Source organism: Theropithecus gelada, chromosome 2, assembly GCF_003255815.1.
Source record: "Theropithecus gelada isolate Dixy chromosome 2, Tgel_1.0, whole genome shotgun sequence".
NCBI classification, from domain to species: domain Eukaryota; kingdom Metazoa; phylum Chordata; class Mammalia; order Primates; family Cercopithecidae; genus Theropithecus; species Theropithecus gelada.
Genome location: NC_037669.1, coordinates 75,597,297 through 75,611,452, shown reverse-complemented (window position 1 = coordinate 75,611,452; position 14,156 = coordinate 75,597,297). Strand labels below are relative to the sequence as shown.

The 14,156-nt window shown below is 44.6% G+C and overlaps 1 protein-coding gene across 2 annotated transcripts in view; it reads right to left on the bottom strand.

The window, feature by feature from the left end:
• Positions 1 to 14,156, bottom strand: part of ADAMTS9 (ADAM metallopeptidase with thrombospondin type 1 motif 9) — a 178,339-nt gene that overhangs the window by 13,099 nt on the left and 151,084 nt on the right. For both annotated transcript variants that reach the window (XM_025376938.1, XM_025376939.1), the window contains 5 exons: positions 13,900 to 13,994; positions 13,694 to 13,788; positions 13,469 to 13,602; positions 11,620 to 11,711; positions 4,350 to 4,454 (listed from right to left, as the gene is read on the bottom strand). In XM_025376938.1, coding sequence (XP_025232723.1) covers positions 4,350 to 4,454; positions 11,620 to 11,711; positions 13,469 to 13,602; positions 13,694 to 13,788; positions 13,900 to 13,994 — 521 coding nt within the window. The remainder of the gene's footprint in view (positions 1 to 4,349; positions 4,455 to 11,619; positions 11,712 to 13,468; positions 13,603 to 13,693; positions 13,789 to 13,899; positions 13,995 to 14,156) is intronic.

Sequence of the window (14,156 nt, the reverse complement as noted above, 5' to 3'; positions counted from 1 at the left end):
TTATGCTTCACAAGAAGTCAGTGAGAAAGGGGCCACTACAGTCCCTATTTTATAGATGAACAAACTGAGTTCCCCCTCTCCCCACCCCCATTTTCCCGGAAGTTAAATAACTTGCCCAAGATGGCAGAGCCAGTGGGCACAGACTCCGGTGGTCAGATTTCAGAGGCCACATACTTGACCTCTGGGCTCTGCAGCCACTGATGGTTTTCATTGTGGCACCGAGGGCTGAGCTGCTACAGGCTAGAGGGGCTGATCCCACCACCAGCTCAACTTAACATCCCAAGAATTTGACCTTATTCTCACCTTGTCGTTCCAATCTCCCAGTGACGGCACAGCTGGGAGGAAGATGCAGATTTAATGTATGTAAGCTGCCCAATAAATAGTAGCTATTTTAACTATAATTAGGGTAAACCAGAGAAAGAGTCCTCTCCATTGTTCACAACAGTGAACTTGATATTGAGACTGATTTTGACCAGTTTTGCCCTTGGAAGTGAGACAGCGTTGCTGTTCTCCAAGTGGTACCAGATATCTAGTTTTACCCTGAAGGACTACAGCTCTCCTTTAGTTTTGCTTGGGGAAAACATTTTATTGCCAAGGAGATTTGGAAAATTGAGGTTTTCTTTTCCACCCAACCCCCGACCCTGTAGCTCCCGGCAGAAAAGAAAAAGAAAGTGAGGAATGATTATTTGAGAGCTGAAACAGGGCTATTTGGAAAAGAGAGTGTTATAATTGGCCAGGGTGTGAGCATCCCAGAGAAGATTGGGCCACAGGCCCTGGGGGGCCAGACCGTAGTAGGTATCGAGTGGGAACAGGATATGGCACAATTCCTGAAGTGTGTTTCATGGGACCCTGGTTATTTGGGGGAAATTAAAAGCTGTAACTTTGAAAAGAAGGTTTTGTGGTTGGCTTCATTTAGGTTAGTGGTTCTCAAAATGTGACTCCAGATCAGGGGCATCAGCATCATCTGGGAAATGGTTACAGATGTCAATTTCTGGCCTCTCCTCAGACTGATCATGTGGTGGGTTTTGTTTTGTTTTGTTTTGTTTTGAGATGGAGTCTCACTCTGTTGTTAGAGTGCAGTGGTGCAATCATGGCTCATTTCAGCCTTGACCACCCAGGCTCCTCCTCACCTCTGCCTCCTGAGTAGCTAAGACTACAGGTGCACACCACCACACTCAGCTATTTTTTTTTTTTTTTTTTTGTAGAGATTGGGTCTCCCTGTGTTGCCCAAGCTGGTCTTGAATTCCTGAGATCAAGCAATCCTCCTGTCTCAGCCTTCCGAAGTGCTGGGATTAGGGGCACAAGCCACCACGTCTGGCCACCTGCTTGTGTTTTAACAAGCCCTGCAGGTGATGGTGATGCACTCGTGAGTTTGAGAATCACTGCTTTAGTGGAATGCTGGCTAAAGTTACACAGGTTTATTTCCTGTATAATTTGGTCCCATCTCACATGCTAATGCTTACTGTGACTCTTCAGGAATGAAATACAATATACTAGCATTTTCTCCCAAATGTGTTGGGCGGTGGAAGCGTATTTTCAGGAAGCATCGCTAGGAGATGTTTCTCTGGACCACACAGGGGAAGTCAGGCAGCATTTCTCCTGACAGCCGGCGGCTAGAGAGGGCTCAGTCCCAGCTGCCAGATACTCATAAGGAGTACTCGACAGGCCCTGGAGATTAATTTTGAGTTCAGACTCTCTGAGCTGCCAAAGAACACCAAGAATAAGAAAAAAAAAAAAAAAAAGAAATGCCGACAGGCAATTGTTATACCCAGCTCCCTCCAGCCTGGGCATCTCCCAAAAGCCTTGGGGAACAGCCCATGTAGTGATCATTCTTTCCATAAGGTGGTGCTCCTGGCTTTAATTATTTTTAGTTTCTGACTGAAACAGTAGTAACCAGCTAACAAATATAATTTATGTTACAGTTTATCTACATGGGTTTCCTACAATCACATTTTTATTTATTTATTTACTTATTTTTTTTAACAGAGTCTCACTCTATCACCCAGGCTGCAGTGCAGCGGCACTAGACAGGCAAATTTTTTGGTTCTGGGTCACTGAAACATACAGTGTATTTCAAAACATCATGTTGTACACAATAAAAATACACAATTTTTATTTGTCAATAGATAAGAAACATAATATATAGATTTTGGAGGGAAGAAATGGGGGAAGAACATAATTTCAGGGCACATTCTAAAGCTCATGCTCTCTCTCTCTACCTTTACTCCTTTCAGTGCAAGGAAAAATATTTAATGACTAATTTACAAGTAATCAATATGGCTATTTAATCAGATTTGAGGTCACTGATTGGCTTAGATGGAGAAGAGAGAGAGTGAGATAGCTTTTTTCACAGACACAAACTTAATCATGGCAGCTAGAAAAAGAGATCAGGAAACAGATTTTCCTGGAATGTCACAATTGGACATTTCTCCTCTTAGGTGAGGGAGGCAGGTTGAGCTACTTTTTTACATTCTTATTTTGATTAGGTAGAAGTGTTTGCAATAGAGTTTTCAGATTTAGAAAATAAAAATACAGGATGCTTGGCTAAATTTGAATTTCAGATAAACAACATATACATGTTTAGTATAACTATGTCCCATGTAATGATAACAGTATACTTATTGTAAACAATGTTCATTGTGTACTTGAAAAAAAAAAAAGAGAGATGGTGTCTCACTTTGCAGGCCAGCCTGGAATGCAGTGGCGCAATCATGGCTCACTGCCCCCTCAACATCCTGGGCTCAAGGGATCCTCCAACCTCAACCTCCAAGTAGCTGGGACTGCAGGCATGCACCACCACGTCCAGCTGATTTTTAAAGGTTTTGCAAAACCAGGGTCTCACTACCTTGCCCAGGCTGGTCTCGAACTCTTAGGATCAAGCGATCCTCAATGTGTGTTTGAAATTCTAATTTAACTGGGTGTCCTGTATTTTATCTGGCAGTTCTGCCTTGTAATAATACCCTACTTTCCCAGCTCTCTTCTTTGTCTTCCCCTACCCACATTTCTAAGGCAACCCCAGGCAGGGCTCCTGGCTGAGGTGGGATTGGAGAAATGGGCCATGCTTGGGTAAACTTAAACATATTTTTTCATGAGCCGGGTTTCTGCCCCACACTCTTAGGACTTCAGAGGGAAGGCTGTAAGTGGCAGCGGTTTCTGACCTGGCTGTACATCTGAATCATTTGGGCAGCTTTACATTCTACTCCTGCCAGGGCTCCCCCACCCTCAGAGATTTTGATTCAGTTCATCTGTGTGGGAAGGACCTGGGCAGGTGCATTTTAAAATTCCTCAGGTGATTCCACTATACACCCAAGGTGAGAAACAGTACATAGTTGACATGCTCCTCGATTTACAATGGGGTTATGTCTCAATAAACACATCTCAAGTCAAAAATACCATTAAGTCAAAAATGCATTTAATATCTCTAACCTTCTGAACATTACAGCCTAGCCTAGCCTACCTTAAATGTACTCGAAACACTTTCATTAGCTTATAGTGGGGCAAAATCATCTAACACAAAGTCTATTTTATAACAAAGTGTTGAATATTTCGTGTAATTGATTGAACACTGTACTGAGTGAAAAACAGAACGGTTGTATGGGTACCCGAAGTAGGGTTTCTACTGTGTGATTTGCTTTTGAACCATGGTGAAGTTGAAAAATCAAGTGGAACCGTCGTAAGTCGGGAACCGCCTGCACAGCACAGTGCTTCTCAAGCTGCATGTGCCCATCACCACCTAAGACCTTGTTCAGCTGTAGACTCTGACTCACTAGGGTCTGGGCCATAGAACCTGCATTTCCAATACACCCCAGGTGACACTGATGCACTGCGTAGACCACACCTTGACCAGCCAGATTTTAGAGGGTGAAAAACTTATTATTATAGACCCTGTGTGTGTATCGCTAGCTCTCCAGATATATCACTTAATAAGTTATCTGTCTTCTAGCTCCATCTGTATTTCAATTATTCTAAATAAAAGAAGAGGTCATTTCCCCTTGGTTCACAGAATGAACTGCAAGCTGGCTAACTGAAAGATGTCTGAGCCACACCCTCGACAGAGGCTTCTTCCTGCTTTTACCTTCCTGGTTAGGTGGTTTTTCTAATTACTTGGATGGTTCTATGTTCACCTCTCGAGGAAGAATTCACCAGAAGTGAACAGGGCTCTCAGACTTTAATCACATGTAAACACTGCACCCTAGGTTTATTTCCTAAATGGTCTTCCTGACACTGCAAAATGGCTTAAGTGGGAAAGCACATTCGTTTGTTCCCTCAGCACCACTACCACAGTTATGAAGACAAGAACGAGAGAAAGAAATCAAAATTCATCTCTCAACCCATCTGTAGAACCTTACCGGAGACTTCTTGATGTCAGAGACAGCGTAATTCCCTTGTGATATCCATCTGGCAGATTCAGTTAAAGAAAGGCCGGTTCCATAAAGGTTGATGCTAAAACGACCCTGGAATACACGACCAACAAGAGATTTTCAGTCCACGTGATGTCCCCAACAAAAGCAAAGGCAAAGGTGATACAATAGAAGGTACTTTGGAAAAGGGAAGGATGTTGATTAATTGTGATAGCTACTAATTATTGATGGTATTTAGTTTTGTTTGCCCAGGACCAGCCATTCTTCATGCATCATCTTAATCATCCTCGAAAGAGCTCTATGAAGGAGGTTTTCTTTACAGATGGGGAAACTGAGGCATAACGGAGGTGATTAACTTCTTCAGGATACGGTAAGAGTCCAACTCACATCCTCCTGACTTCAAAGTCCTTGCTCCATTCGGCCTCCCTAACACAGCAGTCCTGATGTTGCTCACAATTATCAGATTCCTTCAGGAACAAAATGTCACAGTGTAATTTTTCTAACAAGATCTTGGTGCCAAGCTTCCTGGGCTTCCAGCTCCCTGGGGCGATTAGCACACCGCGTACTAAGCACAGCAGGGCGGGACTTCAAAGAGGCGCTTTCCCCAGGACGGTCAGCAGAGGGCAGGGTTGGCCTGCCCAAGACCACCTGGGCCTGGAGGATGCGGCTTCCAGGCTCCGTCTGGTAAGGGACATCTCCCAAACCCCACCGAGGGTGCCTTTCAGAATATGGCCTCTGGTGCCTCTATATTGATTTCTAAAGAGACGGTGCAGCAGAAAGACCCTCTCACTGCTTTCTCCAATTGTCTAACTCTCTCTTTCAAAAACGACTCGCAAAGGCATCTGAAATACTTTCTTCTTGAGGCTTCCTACTCCACAATGAGCAGTTTCAGAGCTAAAAATATTCCACAAGAACACTCCTGATTGTTTTCTTTCTAAACCTGACAAGCCAGCCCTTTGTCAAAACAATCTCTTATAAACAAGAAGAGAGGCAAGGAGGAGCTCACAGCTGATCAGACCCACGTGTAAATAAAGTTCTTTCACCTGTGATTAGATCCTGGACAGCTCTTTTCTCACCTCTTGGAACCTCAGTTTATTCATCTGTAAAATGGAAGGTACTAAAACTCTCTTCCTTCTGAGCACTGTACAGAGGACTAAATGAAATCAGCTAAGGCTGGCACTTAGATATGCAAAAAGATGGCATCTGTCTTACATTTTCTAGTTGCTTTGTAAGTGTTCGTCTGATCTCTTCAATATGAACAGGAAGCTTATTGAGAGCAGGGCCTTACTATTGCTTTGTTTATTGAATCAGCTATGGTTTGTAACATATGACTAGCCACTTAAATATTATATCCTAGCTCTTCAATTAAGATTTCCAGGACTAGGTGTAGCTTAGAGGTCTCTCAATGCCAGTTCCATAAATATTGACTAACAAAAGTTTATAAACATTTCTGGAGTGCTAGATTCCACAAGATAGAGGTGACCAGAGGACTTAGTTTGGACTAAATCAGTGGTTCTCAACAGGGGACGATTTTGACCCCAGGGGAAATTTGGCAGTATCTGAAAACATTTTTGTTTGTCACACTGTGGGGGGCAGGGAGTGGTGCTGCTACTGGCATCTGGTGGGTAGAGACCAAGGATGCTGCTGTGATGCACAGGACAGCCCACAACGGAAAATTCTCCAGCCTGAAATGTCAACAGTGCTGAGGCTGATTGAAAACCTGGTACAAAGGGTAGATTTACCCTAGAATCTTGCTCCCTTCTTTACTTGCATGTGACCTCAGGCAAGGAGCCCATCTGTAAAATAGATTAGTAAGACTTAGCCTGTGAATAGGAGGTGATTAGCTAGAAGGCATAATGCATGTCACTCATTACCTGGCAGACAGTAGGTAATATTTAAAAAATATTTTTGGGCTGAGTGTGGTGGCTCATGCCTGTAATCCTAGAACTTTGGGAGGCTGAGGCGTGTGGATCATATGAGGTTGGGAGTTCAAGACCAGCCTGGCCCAACGTGGTGAAACCCCATCTCTACTAAAATTGAGAGGTGACAACGTGCTAGCCGCCCTCGCTTGATCTCGGTGCCTCCTCGACCTCAGCGTCCACTCTGGCCGTGCTTGAGGAGCCCTTCAGCCTGCTGCTGCACTATGGGAGCCCCTCTCTGGGCTGGCCAAGGCTGGAGGTGGCTCCCTCTGCTTACGGGGAGGTGTGAAGGGAGAGGCGCTGGCGGGAACCAGGGCTGCGCGCTGCGCTCTCGCCGGCCAGCGCGAGCTCAGGTTGGACATGGGCTAGGCAGGCCCCGCACTCAGAGCGGCCGGCCGGGACCGCTGGCCGTGGGCAGCGAGGTGCTTAGCACCCCAGCCAGCAGCTGCGAAGGGTGCGCCAGGTCCCCCAGCACTGCCAGCCCGCCCACGCTGCGTTCGAATTCTTGCCGGGCCTCAGCCGCTTCCCCGCGGGCAGGTCTCCGGACCTGCAGCCTGCCATGCCCAACACCCCCTCCCCGCACCCTCCGGCCCCCCCTCCGCCCACTCCCCCTCCCCAGCAGTGGGCTCCCAGGCAGCCTGAGCCTCCCCAACTGGTGCCGCCCCTTGCTCCATGGCACCCGGTTCCATCCAAAATCCAAGGACTGAGGAGTGGGGACTGGCAGCAGCTCTGCCTGTGGCCCCCCACGGAGATCCATTAGGTGAAGCCAGCTGGGCTCTTGAGTCAGACGGGGACTTGGAGAACTTTTATGTCTAGCTGGAGAATTATATATGCACCAATCAGCACTCTGTATCTAGCTCGGGGTTTGTGGATGCACCAATCAGCACTCTATATCTAGCTAATCTGGTGGGGACTTAGAGAACCTTTCTGTCTAGCTAAAGGATTGTAAATGCACTAATCAGTGCTCTGTGTCTAGCTCAAGGTTTGTAAACATACCAATCAGCACCCTGTCAAAACGGACCAATCAGCTCTCTGTAAAATGGACCAATCAGCAGGATGTGGGTGGGGTCAGATAAGGGAATAAAAGCAGGCTGCAGGGGGCCAGTGGGAAACTGCTCTCTCCATGCTGTGGATGCTTTGTTCTTTTGTTCTTCACAGTAAATCTTGGTGCTGCTCACTCTTTGGGTTTGTGCTGCTTTTAAGAGCTGTAACACTGAAGGTCTGCAGCTTGACTCCTGAAGGCAGAGAGACCATGAACCCACCAGATGGAAGAAACTCTGGACAAGTCTGAACATCAGAAGGAATAAACTCGGGACACGCCATCTTTAAGAGCTGTAATACTCACCGTGAGGGTCCACACCTTCATTCCTGAAGTCAGTGAGACCAAAAACCCACCAATTCTGGACACAAAAATTAGCTGGGCATGGTGGTGCGTGCCTGTAATCCTAGCTACTCAGGAGACTGAGAGGTGGAGGTTGCAGTGAGCCAAGATTATGCAAACGCACTCCAGCATGGGCAACAGAGTATGGCTCTGTGTCAAAATTTTTATGACAATATGTTACAGAGGTTCGTGGTTCTTATGTGGTGGCATGGAGGCCGTGCTCAGGTGTTCCTACTTGTAGCTGCACTGAAGCCTCCTCAGACACTGGGTTTTGTATGTTGCATTATTCAATTGGCCATTTTGTTTGTTTTCTTTTAGTTTATTTGAGACAGCGTCTCACTGTCACCCAGGCTGGAGTGCAGTGGTGTGATTTTGGCTCACTGCAACCTCTGCCTCCCGGGTTCAAGTGATTCTCATACCTCAGCCTTCCCAGTAGCTGGGACTATAGGTGTGCACCACCAGGCCTAGCTAAGTTTTTCTTTGGTAAAGATGGAGTTTCACCATGTTGGCCAGGCTGGTCTTGACCTCAAGTGATCCACCTCCCTCAGCCTCCCAACGTGCTGGGATTACAGGCCTGAGCCACTAGGCCTGCCACCCCCTTCCCCCAAATTTTCTTATCTTACTACAATTTCTGTCCCCAGGAGTGGGTCCACATAATTCAAAGTACCTAGGCCATCCTAGTGCCAAGAATGCCCCTCTTTTCTCCTTCAATTCTGCTTTCCACTCAGACTGCCTGTCCCACCTGTACTGCAAGAGAAAGGAGACTTGATCTGCTTTGGCACTGAAGTTTTCGGGAGGTCCAGGTTGCTGATCCAGCTTCTTTCTGGACAATGCCCCCAGCCGACCTGGGTGTCCAGTGTCTGAACATGCTCAATATATACGTCTACTAGGTCTGTCTTCCCAGAGGGGTTGAGGAACCCAGATGCAACAGGAGATCATCGTCCTCATTTTCCTTCTGCCCTTTCCAGTTTAGGGATCTGCATTTCAGCAAATGTCCTAGCTGATTGTTAGCACTCTGAAAGTTGAGTTCCACCAGGGAAGACCTAATGTTCTTTCTGCCTCTGCTCTGGAACATCTTTGCCCTTAAGAGCCTTATCTTCAAGGTCTAAAGGGCACATGAGTTGTAAACACTACCTTCTGTTGCCTATTCTAAAGAAGAGTGATTAAGAGTTGTACGTTTACTAGATGGTCCCTAAAGGTTTGCAAAAGATGTGCTTAGACCAAAGGATAATCCTGTTTTCTGTTGTACAAGAGCAAATGTTGCAGAAATGTTGCCTGAAAACAGAATCAAAAGACACATCTACTATCATGGATATGAATTCAGACACCCTTAGGATCAAATCCAGACTCTACAGAGCAGCAGCTGTGTAGGTTTGGGCAAATCCTCCCAATTTCTACTCCTTACCCTCTTCCTCTTTAGAAAGGAGGCATTTTCATGGAATACTCTGGTGATTTAAATGCTACATGGAGTAGACAATACTGAGTACAGTGACTAAAGCATAGATGCATAATAAATGCTAGCTATTAATACCATCAATAATAACAGTGTCACATCTACTGTCAGGATAAAAGAATTCTGGTTATGTTTCAAGATGAGGGCTATCGGGGAACCCACTCTTATTAATAAATACATCCACAAAGCAATAGTGGTCAATGAGGTAGAAGAAACAAGTTCTCAAACACAACATCATTCTGCTTCGATTTCTGGGCAATCACTAGGTCAAAGGCTGAAGCATCCACTCTGAAGCAGCCTCCACAATCGTGCTTTCTACAAACCTTTTCCTGGAAAACTGATTGGAAAAACTCACATCTTGCATCAGTATAGCTGGTGTTAAATATACATGTCTAAGGAACTGAATTCTTAAAGTACCCAATATGGTTTGAAGAATGAGCTGGGAAAAAATAAATTAGCCTCTCACAAGCTTTGGGTTTTCCCATTTAGGAATTGCTTCATTGTCAGGATTTAGCAAATCAATCAGCTCATTTGTCTGTGAATTATTAAAATAAATGAAAGCAAATTACTTTTCATTTACTTAAGCTTCCCGAAGGATGTGCATAGAGAAACGAGAAAATCCTGAGACATTTGAAGAAAGCAGGACAGGGTCAATATATTAGCCACTAAAATGCAACAGATACCAATGGGGTTTTTGAAGCCATCAATTGCCCTAAAAAACACTGCACTTCAAAAGTTTTCGATTCCTGGGTAATGGAAGAAAGTCTTTTCACCATTATGTCCTTTGTTTATTTTCTTTCTCCCGTGAGAGCTTCCTCTCCCTTCTCTAAAATGTTTAGCAACATTCTTCTAAAGCATGAGGCTGAAAAAACACTTCGTTAAAAGAATGTTCAGATGTGTTTGTCTTCCGACCTTCTCTGTAGTTGGGGGTAAATCCATCCTATGGAGACAGGGCTTGGGATTCTGAGTGCATCACGGAGTCCCAATCTTCAGACTTTTGAAGGTGCACAAGCAAAGTGAGAAACTCTTGACAGAGTTTAACAACAGATTTGTGCAGACCTCCTTCAAACCAAAGAGAAAACTGGCCAAGTTCTCCTGTCCAGAATCACTGAATTCATGGTTTGTCCCGCCTTCCAAGGGCAGACCAAATGCCTGCTTTGCAAAGACCAATGCCTGCTTTGCAAAATAAGCCGGAGCTGATTATGACAGCATGTTTCAAAAGACAAGCTAAAACTTGCCACGCCTTTCTCAGGCAAGAAAGTGTAGAACCACAGAATGGGCAGAAAGATTGCTGCTGAGTGGCTCTGCTGAAAAGTCATCCAGCAGAAGATGATGAATTTGTACTTCTTGTCTGAACACTGCAAACTCTGTAGAACTGAAGTAGGGGTAACAGGTTGAGTCAATGACATCCGCAGAGCCCCAAACCTTGGTCCTGGAGGACTTCTAGAATATATTATTATCTCATGGGTCTTCGTTAACCTGTCATCCTCTCTAATAGGCTTTAAATTTCTCAAGGGATGAATGTTTATGGGTCTCCAGTAAAAAGGATGGTGCCTGGCACAAAGTGAGCACTCAAGAAAGGTCAGCTGATTTGTTGCTAAGACTATTCTAGAGCCCCTTCTGAGTACTGTTCAGGAACCAAAGGAAACCCAGACAAGTCTTGAAAATTCTGAGATCTCCAGGTCCAACCTTTATTTATTTTTAAAAAAAATTGGTTTCATGCTTATTTTGAAAAATTTAGGAAATCCAGCAAAGTTAATCATAAAAAAAACCAAAAACTTACCAATATACCCAACTAATATTTTGAAAAAGTTCTTCCAAACTTTTTCTCTGTTTATACATTAAAAGAAAATACAGATGGGATCATACTGCATGTACTGTTTTGCATCTTGTGTTTTCTGTCTAATCCGTGTAAAGTGTTTTTCTATATCATGCAATATTCAGATTCATGAAGGCTGACAGTGGTGTGTTGGCACTCGCTTGAACTGACTTTCGAGAGTCAACTGTCTGCCTTCTTCCTAGCCCTCCATTTAGTGACATCATGTTGATGACATAATGTTGATGAAATCAATTATGGGGAGAATATTTATACCATGGCAATTGACAAATGTTACAAAGCAGGACCTTTTTTTTTTTTTTTTTGGAAGAGTCAGTCATTAAACATTTACTAGCACTCTGCTGACTGTACAATATTCATTTTATTAACCACAATAATTTGTTTAACCAAGCCCTCGCTACCCGACATCTAATTTGTTTCTAAGCTGACATGTTTTGTTGAATGCAGAAGTTAGGCATGTAGCTATGATCATTTCCTTAGGGCCCACTTTCAGGAGCTGAATTACGAGATTAGACTCCAGAGCATTTGTGAGGGTCTTGATACATGTGGCCAAACTGCCCTCCAGAGCAACTGTTCTAATCACATTCCCAGGAACAGATGCAACTGAGGGTGTCCCCGGGAAAGTGGGAAGTAAATCCCTCGCAAGGGGGAAGTCACCAAGGACATACCTGTGGGCACTTGGCAGCGCTGTAGCAATCCCCGGCTGTGGCAAAAGGGACGGGATGTCCTTCGCTTGTCCTTGCAAACTGTAAGTCAGTGGCTGTGGGATGGAGAAGGGGTTAAAGGCAGGGGAAGTTAAGAGTAGGAGAAAGGCAAGGAAGGAATGGGACATTAACAAGGAGACAGAAGGGAAGAAGAAGAATAAGAGGGAATGGGAGAGAAAGAAGCAATGTGAACTATTAGTGGGCAAATGGATCCAGATGCTCACTAGCTTTTTCCTCATTATATTTGTGGTTCTGGGAGCTTCATTCCCCGGGCTTCATCAGCCCCGAAGGTCTGTCTTCCCACAGTATGGAAGCCAAAAAGGGGGTTTCAAACGACTTTGGAATTGATTCCTACATAAATAAATATGTGAATCACCTCACTTAAATGTAGCGTAATTGGCTGGTTGAGAACCTCCTGTTATCCTGCGTCACGGGCTTCAGGCCAGGGGGAAATAAGCCAGAAAGAAAGCATTTCCAGCTACTTAGGAGTGATTCCCTGAGGTTTCCTCTGTCCTCCTGTGGCCTAGGCACTATTATTGCCAAAATGTGGAGCAATTAGAACCCCCATCTTGAAATTATTAATGGCAGTTTCTCCAGTTTGGGGCTAGCTTGTAATTTTTTATTTTTTAAAGAGTCAATACAAGGCCAACCCAAAGTGCGTGTTGTTAACCCCTATTATAGCTCCTGAGACGAGCTCTGCACATGAAAAGGGAGGAGTTAACCTGAGAATCCTGCAAAAGCTATCTGCCAGAGAGACTGGAGGCCAGAGGCAGGTTCCATCTTTCCGCCTTGTCTTTCGGGAATGGTCTTAATCTTTCTACAGTTCACCACACTTTGGTGAGAGGGAAATCCCAGTGCTCCATTGTGAAAGGAAAGCGGCCCTTGCCTGCTTCAGCATGTAGAACACTTGGGTCTTAGCTGGGGTCTCTTCCTAAGTGGAGAAACTGCAGACCCTCTGCCTTTAGCCCTCATTAGTCTAGCTGAAGGAAATTTAAAGTATCTTGGTCCAAATCACGTTTAATCTATCTCAAGAGAAAAGCAATGCAATGTTATGGGTATAATGTTAATAAGGAAAAATTAATTATTCATTATTTCTGTTTTTCCTTTTTGCAAGGGAACATGTTGAGGTATTTTAGCTGTCCTTAACCACTTCTATGATTAATGTCCCCAACAGAGATGCAGTGTTGGCGAGAGTATGAAATCAGCCCCCACACAGGCTAGTTTAGAAAAGGTAATTCTGTGTTCCACTTTTCTTCTGCAAATTGACAACTGAATAAAATTAGTTTTATGTCCGTGTAAGCATGTACCCTGTGCTGGTGAAAGCTGGGGTGGGGGGTGAATGTTGCCCATGAATTTCTTAGCTTTGGGGTTTTGTATCTGCTGTTTATTCTACCTTGAATACTTCTGCTACCACCTCTGCCTCCCCCACACTGCCCTCTGTGCCTGGCTAACCCTAACTTGACCTTAGGGTCTCCATTTCAATATCATATTTTCTGGAATGCTGCCCTGACCTCCCACATTTCAATGGTGCTTCTTTCACGTGCTTTCATCTACTTCATTCATTCAATTCATTCATCACAAATTGGAGAGAGCACCTGCCTTGTGCGAACCACTTTCCAGGCACTGGGGATACAGCAGTGAACAAAAAAGACAAAACTCTGCCTGCAGGACTGTCCTCGCTGCACTGTAAGCTTCCAGTGTTCTTCCTCTCCATACCCTCAGCACCTCCCTGCTAGCCAATATGCAAGAAATGCTTGCTGTCTGAATGGAAAGAAGAACGCACACGTTCCCACAGGACACCTCACCAACTTACTTATTATCTGCATGCTGGTCAGGTCTATTCTGATTTTCTGAAAACTGGAAAACCCAGCCGCCGTGTAATCCTTCCGACATTGGCAATCATCACGCCGGCTCCCATTATAGGGACATTCCGTTGGGTTGTGTAACCTAAATTATACAGAGAATGTTCTGGTAAGGATGGGAAAGCATTTCTAGGGATCTCCAGGCCTCTGGGATCTTCTGAGCCTGGCTCTCCTACCTGTGTCCATAAACCTCGGAGAAATTCTCTGAGTCTCCATGCACCAGTGTCACGTACTCCTTGGGGTGGTCAGAGTGCATCCCCGCACAGAATATCTGAAAGACCATAAATAACCCAGGAAGAGAGGCTCAGAAATGAGGTAATGAGAGCAGTGTTCACTTACTCTAAAAATATTCTTGAAATAATGACTGGTATCTGACATTCACCTTCAGAAGCTTTCCTCTAATCATCAGGAAATATTCACCATCTTCACTGGCACCTTTGAGTCTTTTTACTTCCTTGCAATTCTGGGGTAACTCACCTAGAAAACACAAACCACAAAAAATAGGGTGTGATGCTCCGAGATGTGAATTATCTGCCTATAGAATGAATGACATTGTTCACACTAAAACTTTTTAGCAAAGGGAATGATTTCTTTAAGAAAAAATTCATATTTCTAAAAAGGGCAGGCAATCAAATGAAA